At 37.3% G+C, this 25069-nt stretch overlaps 2 protein-coding genes across 3 annotated transcripts in view; both read left to right on the plus strand.

Annotated features, from left to right (window-relative positions):
- The first annotated feature begins 1236 nt into the window (after positions 1-1236).
- On the plus strand, positions 1237-16601 carry nrde2 (NRDE-2, necessary for RNA interference, domain containing). Its single transcript, XM_051134111.1, has 15 exons — positions 1237-1401; positions 2201-2309; positions 3365-3482; positions 3918-4088; positions 4492-4635; positions 7591-8062; positions 8147-8558; positions 10773-10906; positions 11947-12070; positions 12358-12530; positions 12673-13062; positions 13862-14778; positions 15968-16109; positions 16191-16262; positions 16357-16601. Exons 2-15 carry the CDS (start codon positions 2249-2251, stop codon positions 16480-16482), a joined length of 3456 nt encoding a protein of 1151 aa, XP_050990068.1. The 5' UTR covers positions 1237-1401; positions 2201-2248; the 3' UTR covers positions 16483-16601.
- A 2925-nt stretch (positions 16602-19526) lies between these two features.
- The window catches only part of larp1b (La ribonucleoprotein 1B), a 38199-nt gene continuing 32656 nt past the window's right edge, over positions 19527-25069 (plus strand). For both annotated transcript variants that reach the window (XM_051133277.1, XM_051133278.1), the window contains exon 1: positions 19527-20253. In XM_051133277.1, coding sequence (XP_050989234.1) covers positions 19893-20253 — 361 coding nt within the window. In that variant the 5' untranslated portion in view covers positions 19527-19892. The remainder of the gene's footprint in view (positions 20254-25069) is intronic.

Below are 25069 nucleotides of genomic sequence, written 5' to 3' on the forward strand. Positions count from 1 at the left end.
TCTCATCACTGCTGAAACAAACACAGCCTATTTACAGTGTACTGCATGTAAAAATTAATAGCAATATTATTTATTAATAATGCATATTTAGTGCACTAATTAGTGTTTTCATATGACATAATTTCAATATATGAGTAAGCAGTGCTGATAAACAATGTGTATTTAATATGTAATTTCGCCTGGAGAAGTTTACACAATGCTATTGTTAGCCCTATTATACTAATTATATTAACATGCAGTACAGTATGAGTAATACGCACACTGTGGTAAAAAAACAAAAGCATATAACTCACTAAAATGTATGTGTTTAGTATTTAATTTTCACTTTGTTGTAAATAAACATACAAAGATACAGATAAAACATGGGATAATTAAAAACAATACTTCTAGCCTATTTCTTCATGCAAATGACCAATTAATATGTTATGTAAGTTGTGTAGAAACACACTGAAGTTGGGGTGACTAAAAACTAAACTCATACAATATAAGTTTAATATGAGGAGAAGAGTGCCTGATTAGTTTATTAAAACAATGAAAGTGATAAGTGAAAACTGTGGTGCATATGTGACAATGTTATGGCAAAATGTACAGAAAGAAGAGAATTATATATATTAATAAAACATTCATCATTCGCATTCGAAAATTTGAGCCTTATTGTGAACTAAGTCATTGTCATAGAGAAAAATCTATTTCATTGGTCTTCTAATTAATTGACCAAATAATTCCCAGTGAACAAAGTTAACTTTGATTTTGAAACTGAACACTCCATAACAAATAAATAAAAAAGAAAATAATGTTTTAATGTAATATTATAAACGAAGTTTATTTCTGATCGTTATCACACTTATCTGAACGTTTTTTGAATACAATTTAGAAATAGGAGCAAATTAAATTGTCAGTTATTTATTAAAATTAACAGAATCTATATATAAAAATTAAGGACAAATCGACATCCAGTATAATATTTTCTTAGGCTCACAGTACTAAAAACAGTCTAAGAACAGTTTACATCTTGAGGGACTACTTCTCTAAAAGGCACTAGTTTCTTTCGTCGGAATATTACTTATTGCATCAAGTCCTCTGTCTTTGTTGACGCTAGAGAGATTTCGCCTCAGTATGTCACAGCTTTTATGATTGGCCAGCTGAGACCTGCAATCCGCTCGTGACTGTAACGGCGTCTCTGATTGGTTACGTTAGACCTGCAATGCGTCAAGCCATTGCGCTCAGTGTGTCCCGGATCACGCAGCAGCACTGGAACCGACGGGCCAACAAGCCCTTCGGTTAGACAGGACAGGGCTGATTAAATTTCTCTCCCGGGATCAGATCTCATATTATAGGCTCACCGTGAGATATCTTCACATCCAGAAAGTACAGGTTTAATTGAGTTTCTAGAAAGCAATGGTAAGCACAGAGCGCTGTATATAAAGCGAACTGAATACAGTTGCAAATTTAAAAATAAATAACACTTCAAACAGGGTGGAATGAAGATTGCTGCAACGGAAATAAATAAATATGTCGATGTGGTGATAATAATGAAAGAATTTCACTTACTAGGAACAACGCTTTGTTAAATATATACAGCAAACTTTAGCAAAACTTTTACTATAATAGATGAACTTTTTATGAACTTTTATGTTCGTAATCTACTGTACAATCTAATGTTTTAATCGCCATTGAAAACATTTTTCCACACTATTTCCCCCTGGGGTTAATGAACTGGTCATTATTTTTTGTCAAATCCTTTAAATAAATCGGCTGAACCAGTTAAAAAGGTTTAACGATGCATTTACGCAGTGGACTGAATCAGTTCGAGAGATCGTCGAATCCACAACTGATTCATTGAACCGAATTCGCAATGTGCTGTTAACTGACGAAAGTTTTGGATTTGGATGATTTAATGGGGTGAAATGCAAGTTTACTATATTAGCAGGAATATTACAAATTAAACGAACTGTGACATATATTTATGACTTGGCCTGTGTGGTATTTTTATAAACACGCATAAGAAATAGCGTTGGTTTAAACATGCTAAAACTTTACTGAGGTAGGAGATTTTTATTATTATATGTCGTAATTATGTCATGACATAATGAATTGCTGAATCATTTCTGGAACTGGGTCTTTAAGACAAATTGTTCAAAAGAACCGATTGACAGAAATGAGTCTTTTCATCACCGCATGCTTTTCTTCCGAGTCGCAGACGGATGACGTAACCGGAGCGCGTCTGTTTTGATCTGTGTGAAGAAACATGGCTCTTTTCCCGTCCTTCGCAGGACTGTCAGGCAATAAGAACTCTGCTGAGGATAGAGGTAAGCTCTCTCTGACCTGTGTTCAGAGCTTTATACGCGATCAGGTCAGATGCACTTGATATTGCATCAAAGAAAGAGAACCTGGAAACGAAGCCTAACAGTTGTGCTGTTTTAGTACTATAACTGCTAAATGATTTACTGTAACTGTGTGCAGTTGCATTACACGTTGTTCAACAGTAATAATATATGCATAACAGCCTTTATGTTTAAGTTATAGTGTCAATTTTAATTTAAGGGAAACTTAAATATCAATGACTTGTGATAAATCTGTTGGGAAGTACTGCATTGAACTAAATCCTTTTTGAAGCATCTCTGCTCCTCACTTATAAAATGAGAATCGTTTAAAGTACAAAAACATTGTTCAGCATGTTAGGAACTATTTCAGCAGTGTTGAAATAGCTAAAACTAGATTTTTGCTTTTTCTGTAAACAAATTTGCTTGTTTATGAAAAAAGTCATTATGTCCATACACAAACATTTGTGCACTGCAAAGTTTAATACTTAAGGCTTGTTCAAAGTGTGCAAAATTTGATAGGGATGCTAATAAGCGCCAATAACTAGCACACAAATGATCTTGTATGCCAAATACCGGCCCTTTATGGATCTGGCTGCAATTCAACGCACTGTAATCAGTCAGCCGTTCTGTTTGAGTGGATCCCATCTTTGAGCACTTAATAAGCTAGATGAAGACACACATCTCAACTAATCAATATCAAATTATTGGGAAAGGACGGTTCTCACATTGAGTACAGTAGAAAAGAACAAACTGCTCTTGCATGCAGATAACCTCTGCTGCCGTGGGGAGATTTGTGCAGAATATCGGCCAGGTCAGCAATGCATCTGGCTGCTTCCCAGGGTGTCCACAGAGTAACAGATAGCATCATGTTTTTGTCCTTCTCCCTGCTTAAAGGAATCAACCCTCTTTAACGGACACAATTTGCATGCAAATCACATTAGATGCGCACACAGGCTGTCTGTCATGACTGACTGATTTATTCAGTTGTTAAGAGGCCAGCAGAGCTAATTTGGTTTGAGCTAAATTGTTTCTTCTCTCAGCTCCAGCAGATCTGGAATGGCTGAGTAATCAGAGCTTCAGCACAGAAGATGCTTTGAAGACTCACCAGCGGGCAACAGAGAAAGTGCGAGAGGGTGCAGAAGAACCAGCTACCACAAGGTCACCGATCTATAAAGCGCAATGCAGTTAATCACTCAATAAATTCACTTTATCACCTGTGGAACTTATTGTGTGATTAAAGAGCTAACTAAAAGAGAATCTGTCCATTTTTATTTCATTTTAAAGTAAATCCTGTACACACAACATTAAAGTGTATTGAGTAAAATTAAGATGTCATGTACAAGTAAATGAATCATAAATAATGTTTCTTTTAATGTCTGTTTAATATTCAAAACTAAGTAAGCATTTAAATTAATATAGCACTGTTATGCCTGTTATTGACCAGGCTTGAAATGCAGTACCTAGTTTTATAAATATTTACACATATCCATGTTTAAACACATTCAGATAATAACTTGACTCTAAAAGGTGTACTTCTGCAGAGTGTCTGTTTATCAGAGGACATATTGAACTTCCTTTTCTTTGTCTATGCAGAGAGCAGAAGCGTAAAGAGAGAGAAGACAGCTATGGCAGATCGAAGAAGAGGAAGAAAGAAAAGAAGAAAAAACACAAGAAGAAGAGGAGCAGAGATAACTCGGAGAGCAGTGGATCTGAATCAGACACAGTTTACCCCAGCGACCTGCTAAAAAAGGAGAACGCTGACAGGTGTGTTCATAGAAAATCCTGCAGTACATTGATCTACAGTCAGTCTCTGATCTTTGTACCCACTTACATCTATATCAGGCTTAAAAGGCTTCACACATTTAATCTTTTAAAGGGACAGTTCACCCAAAAGTGAAAATCCTGTCATTATGTACTCATCCTCGTGTGACTTTCTTTCTTCCACTAAACATCAAAGTAGAAGTTTAGTAGAATGACAACACAGCTATATATAGTGTCTTTTTGTGGCATTTTGCATTGCTGTTTGCATTGTTTTGGAACACTGAAATGCACAAAACATGAACCATAATTGTGAGCTGTCTATTTAGGAGACTTTTAACCCTGGATTTTTGGATAATGGTGTGTGTGTTGTTTTTAAAGCCGTTGTCTTTCATCTTCTTGGCTGCAGGGAGGAAGCTCAAGTTCGGGTGAGCGAGACCTTTATGTGGCTGGATGACCTCCAGACCCCCACTGACTCCCCCTTCTGTATCGACAGAAGAGCTGACCGTGCCAACTGGGAATACAAATCCCTCTATAGGGGAGACATAGCCAGGTAACTTTACTCACTATCTCTGTGTGTCTGTCTGTCTCACACACAGATGCTCTCCTCTTTCATTCTTTCTGTTTGGCTCTCTGAAGGTCAGCCAGTCTCAGCAGCAGCAGGTGCCAGACGCTCTATAATGCAGGGGAGCACTGCGACTGTGTGCATATGAGAGCTGCAGTGTGTATTGTGCTCATGTGTCTCTTTCAACTGCTTTTATAACCCCAGCTTTGGTTTTCTGCCTTTTGAAATCTGCATGAAATTGTCTGCATCCAAACTCCAGAAACACTTTTTGTCCTCCCTGTGACACACGCACACTTTTTTTTAACTCCGCAGTTGCAATTATTTTAATGATTAACATGCAGACTCCATTTAAACTTTGTTCTGCAGATAATATGTGTTTACTTTTTACTCAGAAAAAGTGTGACATTTTCAAAAAAGGTGTGAGATTAGATGACTAAATACTGTTGCTGCTAGTTGCCGCTGAAAATACTCGTTTGGGCTTTTTAATTTCATTATTTTGCTTTATATTCTCACTAAAGCTGTGTTTAAATTACTCTAATGTTCATGTTACATTTTAAAAATAATACACAGTTTGTATATCTAAAATGCCCACTCAGAAGATAAGGAAGGGAGTATTTTTACCTACACAAAGCATAAAACTTTTTTGTTTTATTCTGTCAAACTGGTACACTACCAGTCAAAAGTGTTTTTAAAGAAGTCTCTTCTGCTTACTAAGCCTGCATTTATTTGATCCAAAACACAGCAAAAGCAGTAATACTGTGAAATATTTTTACGGTTTTAAATAACTGCTTTCTATTTGAATATATTTTAAAATGTCATTTATTCCTGTGATTAAATCTAAAATTTCACCATCATTACTCCAGTCCTTAGTGTCCTAGCATTTATCTGAAATAAAAAGCTTTTGTAACATTATACACTATACCATTCAAAAGCTTGGAGTCAGTATATTATTTAGCAAGGATGCTTTAAATTGATCAAAAGTGATGATAAAGACATTTATACTGTTACAAAAGATTTTCTATTTCAGATAACATAATACAACATAATACATGTTTTTTGAGCAGCAAATCAGAATATTAGAATGATTTCTGAAAGATCATGTGGCTGGAGTAATGATGCTAAAAATTCAGCTTTGAAATCACAGGAGTAAATTATATTTTAAAATGTATTAAAATAGAAAACATTTATTTTAAATTTTTTTAATGTTTTGCTGTACTTTGGATCAAATAAATACAAGCTTGGTGAGCAGAAGAGATTTAAAAAAAAAAAAAAAAAAACATTAAAAAAACTTTTGACTGGTAGCGTATAACTATTAAGCTCGTTTATAGGTTATTAAGTAGTATTATATTTTGTACAGATTCAAGGGAAATACTATGAATGAAACTTACTTTACAACAACACTAGGTTCTATATCAATACCTTAATGAATAAAATACCATTAAATAACATATATTTGTCGGTACAAGCTTTTCTTGAGATTATGTGTACAAATACTTTGCATGCACAAAAAGTGTGTTCAAACATGAATGCGCAAAGCTCCTGACATGAACGAACAGTACCTTAATGTGCTGACTTAGGTTAACTAACTTTTATTTGAAGGATTCTGTTTATAATTAAGCTACTGAGTTTGTACTTACTGGTACTTACTGTACTCACTGCCTTTTGATTTAGATCATTTTAATAAACATGTCTATATTGGCTTTTTTAAAGTTTAGTTTGTTAACTTTAACATATAATGTTTAGAATGTCAGGCAATAAGATTTTGTCTGTTTCCCAAGGTTTGCTTTATATGTAAACACCTTTACTGATGATCTGTTAAATGTGCACTTGTTTGTTTATGGTTTGATAGTTATCAGTTTAAACACACTCACTTTTAAAATGTTTGTGATGTTGCATACTGCAGAGGCGTCCAAACCTGAGAGTTTAGCTCCAACCCTGATTAAACACACCTGAACCAAAGAGATCAAAGTCTTCAGACTCACTAGAAACTTCTAGATAAGTGTGTTGGAGCTAGATAGTGCTAAACTGGGCAGCATACTACCCTCCAGGTGCAGGATTGGACACAACTGGCATACTGAATAGTTAATGGTCTTTTCTTTCTTGCATCTATTCAAACTTCTAAAGTCGCGTTTTTACTGAAACGGCATTGTCAGTTTGTCAGATTCTCATGCTCAGCCGTAAAAAAACAAAACAAAACAAGATGCATACTGAGTGCCATGACAATGGCAAAGCGGTTCTAATGGCTCATTTCATTTATGCAAAACTAAAGCCTAAAACTTCCTTCGTTCCCTTGCAAGCACTGATGTTTCCTTCTGGAAATGTAAATCTGGTTTACTTTGATGTCAGCATGCAGCTGTAGTTAAGGTTCTGTACCCTTGTGCTCCATAAGCGTCGTTCTGGGTCTTATTTACTCCAGCGTTCTGGCACTGCAGGCTATAGTGAACGGTTTATTAGCTGCTCAGAGGCAACAAATCTCACACCTGGCAGTTCTCCAGCTCCTATCAGCTTTAATCTGGTGTCAGAGCTGCCATCTGTAACTTTAGAGACCACAATCAATACTCACATTCTCTCTCACTGTCCCTCTCTCCTGACATCCCACTCTCACATACACACTTCTCTAAAGCTGATCGGTATCATGCGTGAAGTGTGTGTACAGAATGAGTGTACAGAGGTGCAAGACAGCACTCTTTTCTTGAGAAGGTCAAGTGCTGCTCCGGAGGATACAAATCCCTAGCCTTCGATCACTTTCCTTCACTTTCTGAGAGTTATCTCATCCGCACTCAGACACCTGCCAACTTTGGTTTTTACTTTGTCCTTCATCTGTCAGTAGGCCCGGATGGAATCTAAAAAGTTTCTTCATATTTTCTGCAGTGTTTCTGAGGAAAAAGCTCAGTGGTTCTTCACCAGTTCAGTTAAAACCTTTCATATTTTTCTGCTTTTTAGGTATAAGAGGAAGGGAGTCTCATGCCTGGGGTTAAACTTCAGGACGCAGGCTGTGAACTGGAATGATGGAGGCCCAGAGAAGAAGCGTGTGGACAAGAAACCCGAGCGCTATTTCTGTCCTTCCACCCGTCAGCTGCTTAGGTCAGATAGTCAGCCTGCTTTGCCCGTACTCTCTGAGGGCAATGCCATCATCTCTGATTCTTACATCAAGCTCTCAGCCTGCACTGAAGAGCAGGGCTCTTCCACCCAGGCACCCATATCATGGGTAAATCCACTAGGCATCTATGACCGTGGAACCTCTCTGTGGCTGGAGGGCAAGGGTCAACCAGAGGTCAAGGTAGATCAACAGGATGTTGAGGCTGAAAGGAGCAGCAGCAGTACCCTTCTGAGTGCACGGGTGGAGGAGTTTAACAGAAAGCTAAGGGAGAATCCTGCGGACATCCAGCTGTGGCTGGACTTTGTACACTTCCAGGTAGGCCTCCAGAGAGGAAATGTGCCAGCTTCGTTGTTTCCTTACGTAACTTAAATGTCTCTCTCTCTCTCCGTCTCTGATCAGGATGAACTAGCCTTCGGTTCTGGGTCATTCTCTGCTTTCAGTGACACAGACGATGGTGACATGAAAAAGATGTCTCTTCGTGCCGTGCTGGAGAAGAAGCTGTCCATTGTGGACAGGGCAGTGGAAAGTAACCCTGCCAATGTGGACCTGAAACTGGAGAAACTCCACCTGTGCAAGGAACTATGGGAGCCTGCCACCCTTCAGAAAGAGTGGAAGAAACTAGTGTTCATCCATCCAAACAGCGCTCCTTTATGGAGAAAGTATCTTCTCTTCACACAGAGTCATTTCAGCACTTTCTCGGTGTCAAAGGTCAACAGTGTGTTCGGAAAGTGTTTAAGCACGCTCAGTGCAGTCCAAGATGGCAGTATGGTATCTCACCCTCCACTTCCAGGCACCCAGGAAGACCTTTTAGGTATAGTGATATTTTATACTTGTTAAATATAATGCATCATGTGTTTAGCATCTTTTAGACTCCACCATGTTCTTGTTAATGTCTCATAGTGTCCTCAGATAATATTTGCATTGTCATAGTTAGAGTTTCACTTGTTCAGATGTGAATTTGCAGCCGTCGGTTATTTCTCTCTCCCTCCCCTCATGTTGCTGTGACAGCAGTTGGTGGAAACTGTAAACGTGTTTTGATTACATGCATAAATATTTGTAGAGTTAAGCACCTCATGTACAGTTTGTGCAAGTGTACATTTTGTAGTATGTTTCGGCCTGTCTGCTCTTTTTGTGTGTGTGTATGTGTGTGTGTTCCGGCATTTGTGGTTTATGAGGACACAAATGTGTATAATGACATGGGTACTACAACGTAAACATGGTTTATAAGGACACTTCCTGTGTCCCCGTAAAACAAAAGGCTTAAAAAACATACTAAACAGTGTTTTATGAAATTCAAAAAGTTTGCACAGTCTCCTGTGAGGGCTAGGTTTAGGTGTAGGGTAGGTGTAGGGCGATAGAAAATAGGGTTTGTACAGTATAAAAACCATTACGCCTATGGAGAGTCCCCGTAAACCACAAATGCAAGAGTGTGTGTGTGTGTGTGTGTGTGTGTGTGTGTGGCAGGGATCGACTGGCGGGCAACAGTAAAAGGTGATGATGTGGTGTTTTTGAAGTGGATTGGCATGTTGTTTGTCAGCTAGTTTAGAGGGTGTATTGTGTGGGTCTGTTTAGAGAGAGACAGACAGTGAGAACACAAACATCACTGTCCCGGGCTTCCCCGTATTGGGATTCGCCGAAATGAACAGGCGTTAAAACCTCTGTGACATTGTGTGTGTGTGTGTGTGTGAATGAATGTTTAGATTTTAAGCCAGGCCCCTTGCTGTTCTTTGCTCTCTATCACTGGCTTCTCAATTAGCCTAATTAAACAATTACCTTGATAGATCGGTCAGTGTGTGCAGCATGTGTCTGGATCAGAACTCACTGGGCTCACATTTTCTAAACTGAGCTGAAATTTACACTCAAACATACAATTATTTTTACACAGATTGGATCAGACTGATTATGAGGTCTATAGTGAAATGCAAATAAAGGTCTCACGTTGTCATTGTGATGTGAAGGGTCAATGTTAAATGCACGTCTGAGGTTCTGAAACAAGTACGCACTGCTGTTCAAAAGTTTGGGATCAGTAAGATTTTTAATGTTTTTTTTTTTTTTTAAAGAAGTCTCTTATGCTCATCAAAGTTCCATTTATTTGCTCAAAAATACAGGAAAAAGATATTTATGAAATATTATTGCAATTTAAAATAAGTTTTCTATTTTAATATACTTTAAAATATAATTTATTTCTCTGATGCAAAGCTAAATTTGCATCAGCCATTACTCCATACTTTAGTATCACATGATCGTTCAGAAATGCTAATTTGTAATCAATGTTGGAAACCGTTGTGCTGCTATATTTTTGTTTGGAACGTGATGCTTTTTCAGGATTCTTTGATTAATAAAAAATTAAAAAGAACAGCATTTATTCAAAATAGAAATCTTTTCTAACAGTATAGGTCTTTACTATTTTTTTTTAATCAGTTTAACCGAAGTATTAATTTCTTTTAAACAAAGAAAGAATAAAAACAATTTTCAGACCCCAAACTTTGAATGATAGTGTGTATCATTACAAAGGATTACTGTTTTAAATCCTGTTCTTTTTATTGTTTTATTCATCAAAGAGTCCTGAAAAAGGTATCACAGGTTCCAAAAAAATTCTAAGCAGCACAACTCTTTCCAACATTGATAACAAATCCGCATATTAGAATGATTCCTGAACAATCATGCAAAGCTGAAAATTCTGAAAAGCTGATGATCTAAAAAGACTTAAAAATATTAAAAATCTTACTGATGCCAAACTTTTCAATGGCAGTGTAGTTCATCTAGAAAATAGAATCTATTTAACATTTACTGACCCTCGTGGTGTTCTAAATCCTTTCTATGTTTCTTGAGTTAAAAGTCGTAAAGGTAAGGAACAACGTGTGTGAGTAAAAGATCATTTTTGAGAAAATGATTCCTTGAACGGCTCTGTGACTATCTGCTGCCCTCTTGTGCTCAGAGGTGGCAGTGCAGTATCAGTTAAATCTGTATGTCTGTATTGGTTCAATTTTCATTTAATTTATGAGTGTTTTCTCTTGTCTGGCAGATATCTTTTTACAGCAGTGTCATTTCCTGCGGCAGGCGGGTCACACCGAAAAAGCTGTGTGTCTCTTCCAAGCCCTTCTGGACTTCACTTTCTTCAAGCCGGACAGTGTGAAAGGCCTGCCCACTAGACAGCAGGTACACACTCAAACACAAAAGGATTAACACCATTCTGTAAAAGTTGGGCTTATTTAATACAGAATAATCAACTAGATGTAGTTGTCATCGTGCAATGAAACTGTAACCCTACATTTCATTTAAGATAAACATAGGATCTGTGGTAAAATATTTAAAATTTTATAGAAATTAGTATAAAGTATATAGAACAGAGGCATAATTGTATACAGCAAGATATGTTTGTGTGTTCATGTGAAACTGTAGTTTCTCTACCCTCTTTGTTTCGGTCACAGGATTTGCTGAAGAAGCATATTCACATGCACTGTTGCTTTTTAAAACAAACTTTTTCTTCAACAGCAGAAATATCTGTCCTGTCAACAGCCACATACACGTTCTGCTGAGCAAGACCTAAAGATTCCTAGAAAATTAAAACGCTCCCTGTCCTAAACTTGATATGATCAGAAACTGATTGTTGGTTATTAAAAACAGGATTCGGATTGTGATAGACTGCTCATATTATGCCCACCTCACATCCTACGTTCCTTTTGCATTTCTTGTTGAAATTTAGAGACAGCAGTCAGTAACATGGCATAGTGGGTGGTGCACATTGCTGCTGCATTAATCATCCAGTCAGAATGTGATTGGCTGACCACTCCTGGTGTCTTTCTGTGATTGGTTGAAAAAGTTTTCAGTGCTGGCTGGGTTTGGTACTGCAGTATTATGGAGTTTTGGCGCTCAGTGTTAAGTAATGACGGCAAATAAAACAAGATTTCATTGTTCAGCTGAGTGCACATTTTATAGGGCTATTATGTGAATGGGAATATTGCTGCTAGCAATTGCTTATTAAAAAACTTGGAAATACCTGTCTTTTAAAAGCCTTGAAATATTTAATGAATTCTATTAAAAACGTTTAAAAGATTTTTTAAATTCTGATCCACTAATTACGATTGAATGGAAAAATCACAAAAATCCATTGGTCAAAATGTGTGGGAACTTTGTATTATTTGCTTTTATTTGTTTCTCTACTTGTGTTTTCAGGATATTTATTTCTTTGTGTCCAGGTGGATTTTTTTGAGCCTTTTTGGGACAGCGGAGAGCCCAGGATTGGGGAACGTGGGGCTCGTGGATGGAAGGCTTGGATGCTTCAGCAGGAGAGAGGAGGATGGGTGATTCCACCTGAGCCAGGTCTTCAAACCAAGCACACACACATTGATGTGGAGCATTGTGAAAGCACTGTAGTATAGCTAGTGGTTCAGCATTTGGTGCAAAGGCAATTTGATGTTTGGTATTTTTGACTATTTTACTTGGACATGGGTAATAGGGAATGCTTGAGATTCAGATAAACCAAGGAACTGGCCAACTCAGTTGTTGATGCTCAATTCCAAAACATCAAAACCTTCTTTTTCCCCCAAATCAAAGTCTTTCTTATCGATTCTGAGAGCTAACATTACAGTGAACTCTGTGGCCTGCAGATGATGAAGACGAAGAAGAGCAGGACGACTCAGAGATCAAAGACAAGACCTGGCCCAAGTGGAAGATCTGGTTAGATGTGGAGGCGTCCCGAGAGGCAAACCACTGGTTGCCATGGAGACCGGATAAAACCAAGGGCCAATCAGAAGAAGACTGTGAGGACCCTGACAGGCAGGTGCGATGTTTGTTAACAACCTGATGAGTTGAATGGTTTCAAAATGGATGTTAAACTTTATAGTTTAAGGCATAATCACATTATCTTAAATGGTGTTATAAATGTTCCATTTGCACATAAATCTCTCTCTGCCTATATGCAGGTCTTGTATGATGATATCGGCCCATCTATGATTCGAGTAGACAGACCAGATCTCCAGCTGCAGTTGATTCTGTCATTCCTGCAGTTCCTAGGTCTGCCTGGACCTTCAGGGAGGTTTTCTACCTCTTCCTCAAACGTTCTACTGGACGATCTCGCCTTTCTTGAAGAGGGCCCAGACCCGGAGCGACCACTAACATTTAATGACCTTTCAGTAGCTGGGACCTGTGCAGTGGGTCACATGACATTTCTGAGTGACTGCAGGAGGCAGGCAGGACTTTGCAAAGCAGGGGAGGAGTTTCTCCAGAATGTTCTACAGCAGACTCTCCCACTCGTCTCCACACAGGATCAAGCTGCTATTACCCTCTGCTGGCTACAGTATGAGAAACTAAAGGTTTGTGTGTGAGAACAAAACTATAAATATACATTTTTTGAAAAAACAGGTAATTTTTCATTCATTCAAAAACAAGTAAACAAACAAAAAACAATACATTGTGACATTATTTTCATAATAATAATAAAAATATTTTCATGACTATTAGTCATATCCCCCCCAATTATAATATTAAATATAATGTAAATTCTATAAAATTATATAATGATAATCTTAAGGTTCATACAAATTATATGAATATACAGTTTAGGTCTGCAAAATGTTAATTATTTTACCAAAATTAGAGGGATCATACAAAATCTGTTATTTTTTTTATTTAGTTTACATACACTTGATTCTTAATACTGTGTTGCAACCTATATGATTCACTGTTTTTTGTTTTGTTTTGTTTTGTTTAGTGATAGTTGTTCATGAGTCCCTTGTTTGTTCTGAACAGTTAAACTGCCTGCTGTTCTTTATAAAAATCCTTCAGATCCCACAAATTCTGTTTTTTCCAGCATTTTTGTGTATTTGAAACCTTTCAAACTATGACTATGATTTTGAGATCCATCTTTTAACACTGAGGACAACTGAGGGACTCATATGCAACTATTACTGAAGGTTCATACGCTCATCTCTGATGTTCCAGAAGGAAAAGTCAGGGGTGTAATCTTTTGAACAGAATGAAGATGTGTACATTTTTCTTATTTTGCCTAAATATAATATTTTTTTATTTAGTAGTAGTTTATGGGATCTGAAAGATTTTTTAAAGAACTGTTTGTGTTAGTCTGCAACCTTCTTTTTTGCTTTTCTGTTGTAGGTGCTGAGATGTTTACGCAGCGGAAATAAAAGGCGACTGAAGTCTCAGGGGAAGCGTAGTAAACGTCTAGCAAAGCGACTGCTAAAAGAGCCAGATAATAGGGGCAGCCTTGCACTTTGGAGAGAGTATGCCCATCTGGAGTGGCTTCTGGGTAATCTGGAGGAGGCACGCAAAGTATTTGACACTGCCTTGGGCATGGGCGTGACTAGAGGTCTTAATGACCCTGTTCTCTGTAACCTGTGCTTTCTCTATGCCCAGTTAGAGATAGAGCAGGCCTCTAACAATGGGGCAGTTACCACTTCCAAAGCTGTCTACATTCTCACTAAATTGGCTGAGGGTGCTGCCTACGCACCTTTCTCTGGCCAGCTTAACCCAGTGGCCATATTGAAGGCCAAAAAGGCCTATGAGCAGGCCCTTTTGAGCTTTTTTCCTGAACAGAGCACTGGAGCTCCAAAGAAACTCCACAGAATGTCAAGCCTGGTTGGATGTTTTGGGCTTTTTCAGTACCTCACAATGGGGATAGATGCAGCTGATGCCGTGTACAGTCAGGCTATCCAAAAACTGATTTCCAGCAACATGAGTTCAGAAGTGACAGATGGATCTCTAAGGAGACCCAAGGCCTTTTCAGATTGGGAGTCTGTTGCTGTCCAGCATGTAGCACTGCTGCGCCATCACGCCAACACCAGTGTGTTTCCTCTCTCCCGGCTAAGACTGGCACTTACAGATGCCCTCTCCTTACTGCCCTCCAGCGCTTCGTTATGGCAACTCTATCTTCAAACAGAGAACCGCTATCACAGCGCAGGTCGTGCCCGCAGGTTTTTCCACAGTGCGATAAAGAAAACTGACAGTGTTGTGCCGTATCTTTTCGCCATTACTGCAGAGCGACGACTCAAACAGATGCTAGACTCTGTTCAGAGGTGAGGGGAAAAAAACACAATTTTTTTTTTTCTTTTTTTTTTGTCATTTCATTTAGTTTTCTTCTCATTTACACTGCCGTTTAAAAGTTTGGGATCACTATGATTTTTTAAAATGTTTTTTAAGTCTTTTCTGCTCAGCAAGGTTGCGTTTATTTAATTAAGGATACAGAAAAAAACAGTAATATTGTGAAATATTATTTCAGTTTAAAATAGTGGTGTTCTTTTTTTATTATACTTTAAAATAGAATTTTTTCCTTCGAAGCAAAGCTGAATTTTCAGCATCATTACTCCAGTTTTGAGTGTTACATGAGTCTTTAGAAATCATTCCAATATGTTGATTGATTATTAAAGTTGGAAACAGTTGTGCTGCTTAATTTTGTGCTTTGATATATATTTATATATATATATATATATATATATATATATATATGTGTATATATATATATATATATATATATATATGTATGTATGTGTATATATATATATTATTTTATTTATTTATTTATTTTTTTAAATAATAGCATTTATTTAAAATAGAAATCTTTTGAAACAATTTACACTAACTTTTTAACCTTTTATTCATCAAAGAGTCCTGAAAAAATAACAGGTTTCAAAAAAATGTTTGCTTCCAACACTGATAATAAGTCAGCATATTAGAATGATTTCTGAAGGATCGTGTGACACTCAAAAATTCAGCTTTGCATTACCAAAATAAATTATATTTTAAAGTATATTAAAATAGAAAACTGTTACTTCAAATTGCAATAATGTTACCTTTTTTTGTGTTTTTGAACTTTAACAAGCATAAAAGACTTTTTAAAAAATCTTACTGATCTCAAACCTTTGAACATCAGTGTAGTTTAAATTGTTTTGTTATCGGTTCTTGTGCTCTTTTGTGTGTGAACACAAACACCTCTGGCAAAGCTCAGTCTAACACATCATAGCTAATGTGTCAAGATATATTTCAACATGTGACACAAGTGTGCCGCATTCTCAGCGTTGCAGCAAAGGTCACTATCATAGCCATTTAATATATTCTATAACAGTGATCTCATTCATGTCACCTTACAGCCATGGTGAAAGAACAGTTGGTTGAGATTTTTGCAGAGCCAATTAATTAAAGTTAGTTAAAAGTTAGATACCTAGGTAATAACACTAATCTGGTTTGGTAACTGATGTCATTGTCCAGGTCTCATCTTCCTGGAGAAGCCCTGTCTGTCCTCCCAAATAATGGTCTTTGCAACCGTATCCGCTGTCTGTTTGAAAACGCTACAGCAACAGAACATGGAGCACACTGTCCTCTGCTCTGGAGAATGTATCTAAACTTCATGGTAAAGTAATACACATTAGAAACATGTTCAGAAATAGCTACAGGTATGGAAATGTGAGCTGTTTCTTTGTGTTTTCTACAGGTGTGTGATGGGAATCTTGAGAGGGGCAGTGGGATCTTCTATAAGGCCCTACAGGCAGTGCCCTGGGTAAAGGTAAGATTCACTATACTTACCCAAGGCAATGCGAAGCAAGTTACTGTGAAAGTGTGTGCACTTAATGTGTTTGTGCATGTGTGTGTATTTGCAGGGCTTGTACATGGATGCAGTGCAGCTGTTTCCTGAACGTGCGCAAGAGTTTTTAGACCTTATGACTGAGAAGGAGTTACGTCTGAGAGTGCCCATGGAAGAGGTGGACATCTTGCTGGAGGACTAGCCTTTAAAATCCTTTCTGTAACACACTAGAACAACAGCTATACAAAAGATTAAAAAAAAGGTTTTTATTTATTTTTATTTTTCCATGATTTTGGGAATAAATTATACATTGAGTATTAAGATGTCTGTCTTTGAATATAATGTCTGAGTGACTACTTATGAACAGGTTGAAACCCAGTTACAATCAGCAACAAATATTTTCCTTTGACCAGCAGAGGGCATCAATACCTTTTCTCAGTGCTCTTAATGTTGTCCTGGATTTGACCCACAAATTTACAACCTCAGATTAGGATTGTCTTCAAATACCAATGGGTTGTTGCAGTGCTTTAAATTGATCTTTAGATTCCAGTCTTTCTTCTCCCCCATGCTGAACTTTCTGCTCAGGAGGTGCTGGATTTGAACCTGAAATTTAAGATGTGCATTGAACTGATGTAGAATTTTTGATAAGAGGAGAATTGGGTTTTTAATGCTAATTGCATTTAGTTCTTCATCCATCATTATTACAGGAATGTTTGGGTTTGCTATGTTTCAAAAGTATGAGATGGAGCTGATGTCATAATGTCTCATGAAATGTTACCCAACAGCCCTGCTGGGTTGGGTACGAGTTTCTTAACAGCTAATTCTTTTCATTTTATGGTGTAAGGTCACAAGGAGCTGACTAAAAGGCTCTGGAACAAAATGGAACATCACTCTTACATAAACACAACATCCACAGAACTGTCATATACTAGCTGAGTATCTAATTTATTGTGAATCTCTGAAGAGATTACTTTATCTGGTATATACACACTCAGTCAAAAGTTTTTGAACAGTAAGATTTATAATGTTTTTAAAGAAGTCTCTTCTGCTTAACAAGCCTGCATTTATTTGATCCAAAATACAGCAAAAGCAGTAATATTCTGAAATATTTTTACTATTTAAAATAACTGTTTTCTATTTAAATATATTTTAAAATGTAATTTATGCCTGTCATCAAAGCTAAATGTTTAGCATCATTACTTCTGTCGTCAGTGTCACATGATCCTTAAGAAATCATTCTAATATTCTGATATGCTGTTCAAGAAACATGTATTATTATTATTATTATTATTATCATCAATATTTAAAAAAAAATTAAGGATTCTTTGATCAGATGATCAGTGATCAGCAATGATCTAAAATAAAAAGCTTTTGTAACATTATGCACTATACCATTCAAACGCTTGCAGTCAGTATCTTTTTTTGGAAAGAAATTATAGAAATTAATACTTTCATTTAGCAAGGATGCTTTAAATTGATCAAAAGTGATGATAAAGACATTTATAATGTTACAAACGATTTCTATTTCAGATAAACGCTGTTCTTCTGAACTTTCTATTCATCAAAGAAACCTGAAAAACTTCTACTCAGCTGTTTTCAACATAATAAATGTTTTTTGAGCAGCAAATAATATTAGATGATTTCTGAAGGATCATGTGACTGGAATAACAATGCTAAAAAATCAGCTTTGAAATCACAGGAATAAATTACATTTTAAAATATATCAATTAGAAAACAGTTATTTTAAATAGTAAAAATATTTTACACATTTTACAGTTTTTGCTGTATACTGGATCAAACAAATGCAAGCTTGAAATGTCCTGTTATTTCTAATAGTTCAACTTAACATTTTAGACTGTAGTTGCAAAGTGTGTCAGCAGGAGGCGAACTGAAAAACCTGACAACAGTTCATGTCACACCAGTCATTAGAGGGTGTTACACAAGCGTTATCCCTGCAATGCTTTTTTTTTGACGAATTTAAGGAAGACATCTTATGACCACAAGTTTTGTCCAATGTTGACGCAGAAGCGAGATTGCAAATTTAATGAGATTATGTATCAAACTGTAACAAATTTTATTGCAGTAGTTTTAAGGTGATTTTACACGGGACAACCATTTGAGCAATGTTGCCGTCAACTGGCAACCAGGTGAGACACAACAGGGCCCACGACCGATCTTAAGTATCCAGAAATTTGTCGCCCATTCTCAGTGGAAAAGTGCCCAAGCAACATTGCTCATAAAAATGGCCCAGTGTATCATCAACTTTACTGTTAATAGCTTTAATCACATCAAGTTATGTCTTTTGATAATAAATAAAAGGTGTGGCACAACGTTGTTAAAGAACTCCACCTGGTGGTGTATTTGAAAAAAAAAATACCATTACCATTTTCTTCCAAAACATATTGGGTTTCATTCATAATAACGGTTACTTTCCACAATAGATAAAACAGTACTTGAGTTGTTGTTGTGCTCTCGGTGTGATGCTCAAAACACTCCCCTCACGTGTCAACATTTATCTGTAAACGTGTTCATATTTGTAATTTAACAAACAGTCTAAACCATTAGATGAAATCATTGTGATATGTCCTTTGATGTTTTTTCGGTATTTGTAACTGTCTGTGACTGTGTGTTGACTGGGGGAAAGGCCACGTCAGACTGCCCCTGACCATTGTTGCCAGATCGCGGAAGAAAAATAAGCCATGTGACAAAACAAACCCCAAACAAACATTAAACCTCCCTACAGAAATCGCTTGAATTAACTGATAGGATGTATTGTACAATGAACTTGCATAGCACATAAATAAAACAAGGTAAAGCTACATCTTATACTGCCAATCAGAATAAAAGATAAAATAAAACTATTTCTACCTATTGAAAAGGAGGAAAATACTGAGGTGAAAGAGAAAACAAAGAACAGTAACTGGACGCCATATTTAATTTAATATTATTATTATTATTTTGCAAATTAAAACATTTCATGAAGTATAAACATACATACTAGCTTATGTTTTTAAACTTTAAAAGTTTTTTTTTTTGGACAGCTGCTATTATTTAATGGTCAGTCATACTTTGTTGTGGTATGGGACCAAGCACGAGCAAGTCCTAATATATTTTGAAAATAAGCACATAAAATGCAACCCCAAACTTCTTTTAAAAGTGGACATGGCAACACTGCCTTTGATCAACCACGTTCTACCGTTCTGCAGTACCGCGTGCGAACGCACGGGGCAACAGAGAGGCGCCACACACTCGTCCAATGACTCGTGGCCGTTCGTAGTATTTCCTTTTATTTAGGTGAGTTGCAGATCAGCCAAATCCTGAAGTGGGTTGAATACATTGGCAAAGTTTTTATTTCGTTCATTTGACTTACTGTAATCAGTTAGTGTGACCGCACAACATGGCTTCTTTAAGGGATCGAGCATTTTGACATTTAAGAACACGAAAAAGTCCGATGCAGCTCTCCGCCGTGTTTCAAGCTGCTGGCTGTCAACTTGTGCTCTAGCTGCAACAGCTTTGACCGAGTCTTTCTTTATTTGCGCTTGGAAATAACTATTGCGGGATAGTAAAAAAAAAAAAAAAACAAGAACGCGTGGGCGTTTGCGCTTTTGAACCATGACCACTGAAGTTGCGAGTGACTTGGACGTGACAGTCAGTTGTTTGGGCGAAGGGAACCAAAACAAGTCGGACACGGATCGACCCAAGAAACCTGATCGAGCGAGCCACGAGGAGGGGCAGCAGGATCCTCCTCAGGTCGACTCTAAACATCAAAAACAGGGGGTCATGGAAAGCAAAGCGGATGAGTTAAGCACGGACAACACGAACGACAAGGAGAACGAGCAGAATGCATCAAGCCCGAAAGCAGAAACTGCCAAGAAGAAAGTGATCGAGGCTCCTCCGCCAAAAGTGAACCCGTGGACGAAGAGGAACGCGTGCCCTCCTAATAATGCCACCAACAACAGCTCGATACAAACAGGTAGGGAGTTTATGCTCACAACACACTCATTTATACCTCCAACAGCAATATTTCTCATGCACACATGTGCTCTGTTAGCTCGCATGTGCTACTGCAAACAGGAGCGGCCATTAAACTCCTGTCAGTTCACTTTTATGACCTTTTCGCGTGCTCGTGCACGCGTGCTTTGAAACATACGATAACTCCGTCTATTCTCCCAATTTATGATAATTCATAAACTTTGTGCCCATATCCGTAAAGTGTGTTTTTCATACATGGTCAGAGAAACAGACCAATCAGTGGTGGGGGCGTGGCCTGTTAGCTTTAGCACTAGTAATGGGACGTCCGACTCATTTCAGCGAATCGGTTCCTTTGAACAGTTCGTTTGATTGACAAATTCAGGCATTGTTCTACGTTATGACGTCGCCATTGGCAACCCGGTGTCATATTATGCCATAAAACCTTTTAATAAAACCCATGTGGATACTTATGGCTGTTTATTAAAGTTTAATGTTTCTAGTTCGTTTTTATTAGACTAAACTATATTTAGAATTGACATAAATCGATTCTAGAATTAATTTTTACTCCGTTTGATTGAATAAAACACAGTTTATTGAAAGCAGCTGTGTTATTTACGCATATTGATAAAACTGTCATTAGTTCAAATCGTTAACGTGTTTCCAGTACGTTTTATTCAATACGTAAACAATTCACATATCGCTTTGGTTCTCATTGAAAGATTCGACTCTTAAAAACGATTCGTTCAAGAATCGGATATCACTATGTAGCACAGCGCTAACACCTCAGACCGTTTAATCCTCTAAAGCAGTGTGAAGCAATGAAAGTCAAACTACTCTGTTTTATCCACACATTTGAAATGGTTTATAAGTGTTTTTGACCTGCAGTCACTGCAGGCTTATAGTCTTGGAGCTTCGTTTGTGGTTTGGCTGACATATGTTGTGCTGTCCTGGCTCGCCTGATTAAAAACACTGTTGTTGTTAAAGTTAGATAGCACATAAACACACCTATAAGACAAATATAAGAGCCTGTCCATATTATGTTACTCATAGAGGTCATTTTAGTAGGTTTTGGGCTGGTTTAAGTTTTAAGTAGGTAGGTTAAACGCGCAGCATGTTGTTGTCAGGAAGCTCGGAGCTTTTTTTTTTTTTGCCTTTTGTGATGTGACCAAATATGGTGGTAGTGGGAATAAACGCCCATCAAAACGCCCGTTCCCACAACATTCTGCCGACAGACCCGTGTGCGCCTCGATTATTTGAGTGTATTTGGACAGACTTGCTGATGTGGGCAGATTCAACCCCTCTCCCCACCCCATCTGATCGAGTTGCACGGGAGCACGTGGAGTGCTGAGCACTGCAACTCCAGCAGGAGCTCATGAGAGGCCTTTACACCCTCACTGCTCTACACTGGAGTTTCAACCCCACTCATACAGCTGCTAAACACTTCATCAGCGCTTGAACACACTGTGTTTTGGTGTTTGGATCCTCATTAGTCTGCAGCTCACCTGTTGAGCTGACCTTATGACAGTATGGTAGTTTTAAAGTAACACATGTAATATTAGACCACTCCCTAAACTGAATATTACTGTGTACACTGATAAGACCATCTGATGGGTTTTTTTCATGCGAGAGTCTTAGAAACGTGCCTGTGTGTACGTGTATGTACATTGTTTAGGGTTTAGAGTGACATTTTTGTTAAATGTTAAAATGTTATTTGTTAAAATTTCTCCTATCTCAGTATAATAAATGGGGATGACTATAATTTAGCTATTCATAGAGTAATTTCTCTGATACACTGTGGCAAACTGTTTTGTTTAATTTAAAATGGATTGGTTCAAACAATGCCAATGGTTTTGGCCGACACACTCTGTTTGTCCTATGGGTGACGGGGGAAGTGTTAGGGAAACCTGTTTGAAAACAGGTAATGGTAATCTTTACCTTCAAATAACTTGGTTTGAATAACTAAACATTACTGACAGTAGTAAGGCAAGTTTATAAGCTTGTTGTTGAGAATCTCATTTTTGGGGCTGATCGAAATAACTTTAAAGGAGAGGTCTACTTCCAGAACAAACATTTACAGATAATGTATTCACACCCTTGTCATCCAAGATGTTCATGTCTTTCTTTCTTCAGTTGTAAAGAAATTATGTTTTTTGAGGAAAACATTTCAGGATTTTTTCCATATGATGGACTGATATGGTGCCCCGAGTCTGAACTTCCAAAATGCAGTTTAAATGTAGCTTCAAACAATCTCAAATGCGGTTGTAAACGATCCCAGCAGAGGAAGAAGGGTCTTATCTAGTGAAATAATCGGTTATTTTAATAAAAAAAATACAATTTAAATATTTTTTTAATCTTAAATGCTCGTCTTGTCTTGCTCTGCCTGAACTCTGTGTATTCTGGTTCAAGACAGTTAGGGTAAAAACTCCGAAAAACTCCAATCGTATTTTCTTCCTCAACTTCAAAAATCATTTCAAAATCATCCTACATCACTGCAGAAGTACCGACAATCTTTGCAAAGTAAACATGCAAATAAGATCAAACGCCCTTAACAAAAAAGGTAAAACAGCGATATAGGACGATTTTGAAGTTGAGGGAGAACATGAGATGAGTTTTTCAACATACCCTAAATGTCATGAACCGAAAATAAACTGAGTTCAGGCAGAGCAAGACAAGACGAGTGTTTGACATTGAAATATATAAATTGTATTATTTTAATAAAAAATAACCAATCGTTTCACTAGATAAGACCCTTCTTTCTCGGCTGGGATTTCTCGGTGGTTTACAACCACATTTGGGATCGTTTAAAGCCGTATTTAAACTGCATTTTGGAAGTTCAAACTCGGGGCACCATAGCAGTCCGTTATATGGAGAAAAACCCTGAAACGTTTTCCTCAAAAAACATAATTTCTTTACAACTGAAGAAAGAAAGTCATGAACATCTTGGATGACAAGGGGGTGAGTACGTTATCTGTAAATTTTTGTTCTGGAAGTGGACTTCTCCGTCTCAGGAAAAAGATCTGATTGTTTTAGGCCATTAAGTTTACATTCAAATTTGCAGTCTTTTTCCAAAAATAGCATAAATGTATTAAGCTGTGACAATTAAGTTTCAGCCAAATTTCGTAGACAAAAAATGTCAATTGTTTGTTGTCAATAGTGTGTGAGAAGGAAAGCTTTTAAACCAAGCAGCTTTCTGTTGGTCGCAGCAAATTCACATGACCAGCTTGAAAATGAATGAAATCTGCATGGGGATATTTTGGTCCACGGTCGAAACTCTCGATCACACAGATTTCTGTTAGAATAACTGGATTTCGTCCTTGAAATTTCACTGAGCAATGGTAAATATGGCCACACCTTTATGTGTATTTGGATAACAGCTAAACTAGTATTAGTTTAATTGGATGGGTTCCCACCTAATACCTAAAGTAAACTGTTTATTAGTGACCTTAAAAGGCTTTTTTTAACCAAAAAAGTTCAGGGTGTTGTGTCAGTTAAACCAAAGTTCTTCACCGTTCTCTCGATTATTTTATTTATTATTTTTAAAGCTGAACAAATTTACATGCCTCTCATAAGCATCATTTTTGGTCACCGTGAAGTGTGTTCACACTTTGTAGCTTTTACACATTGCGGCTGTGAAATAAATGCTAACACAGTCAAGCGCCAATTAGATGTTAGTTTCAATAAATTATTTCAGTCATAAAACCGGATTTATTTTATTTAATATTTTTGGTTGCTGAACCTTCTGCTGTTTATACTTTTTCTTCTTTGTATCTGGTATTAGTGATAGACGTCTTGTCAAATAGAGATGATGTTTTCAAGCCAATCCAATCAGTGATTAAATTCCTCTGTGTCAGTCTTTGAATGATTAAACCCCTCAGTTGAGTATCTGAATTACATGGCCAGTTTCCTGTTTTTCCTTATGAAAAAAAAACAGTTGTGTTCAGTGTGAATGGAGATGTGTGTTAAACGAGCGTTTCTCTTTTGTGGTTTGAGGAAAAAACCAATGCAGTCTGCTGTTGTGTGAGTTATATGTCAGTCCACATGCATTGCACGTGTCATTGTTCTGATGAATAAACAGAGCTGGAGATCTCACTGACCTTGTTAAGCCAAAGGTCTTTGGGCTTTCTGTAAATGTGGGATACTTGTCATGAGTCCAAATGGGACTGTGATGTGAAAGAAGCTCTCAGGTTGATCCTCAGGGATCTGTGTTGAAAATCAGAAATGTGTTCTTTCCTTTGAATGATCAGAATGCTGTCAGACTGATAGCAGTGTTTTAACAACCATTGCTCTGCTGTTAGAGTCTGTACACATGACTTGTTAGCTGATATTTGAGAATGGGCTGCTCCCCTGTCAAACAACCATAGGGTTTGTTGTAGGCAGCTTTGTCTGTTTTAACTGCAGTGATACCTATATGTAGTCATTTTAAGGTTATAAATGTTTGGCTTAATGTGAATTACTAGTTTTGGTGGCGTAATATTCGTATTATGTATCTTAGGGGTGTCACAATTCCTTGAGTCCTTCAATCTTAAAAAATCCTTGATTGCACTTTGCTCGTGTCGAGTAACCAGCAAAATACCAGAAGTGACATTTCACAGGAATCCATGAAATGCATTATTAGACCATTTTCCAAGGTGGCATGATATATTAAACCCATTTAAAAAACATAATAAAGCGTAATTTGTGCTATTGCGCTATTGTGAATTCACAAACACTACGATTCAATGAAATAAGTATATGTGATGCAGGTTTAATATATGTGCTTTAATTATTTATATGCATGTAGGTTATGTATGTGCGTCTTAGAATGGCTCCGTTCACAG

The sequence above is a fragment of the Labeo rohita genome, chromosome 17, assembly GCF_022985175.1.
Source record: "Labeo rohita strain BAU-BD-2019 chromosome 17, IGBB_LRoh.1.0, whole genome shotgun sequence".
Taxonomy (NCBI): domain Eukaryota; kingdom Metazoa; phylum Chordata; class Actinopteri; order Cypriniformes; family Cyprinidae; genus Labeo; species Labeo rohita.

What these genes read in the sequence shown, in the direction of transcription:
- nrde2 (XM_051134111.1), top strand. Translation starts at nt 2,249, where the DNA reads ATGGCTCTTTTCCCGTCCTTCGCAGGACTGTCAGGCAATAAGAACTCT. An exon ending in GTGAGGACCCTGACAGGCAG is followed by an intron (nt 12,531 to 12,672) that starts GTGCGATGTTTG and finishes GCCTATATGCAG; the next exon opens with GTCTTGTATGATGATATCGG. An exon ending in TACAGTATGAGAAACTAAAG is followed by an intron (nt 13,063 to 13,861) that starts GTTTGTGTGTGA and finishes TTTCTGTTGTAG; the next exon opens with GTGCTGAGATGTTTACGCAG.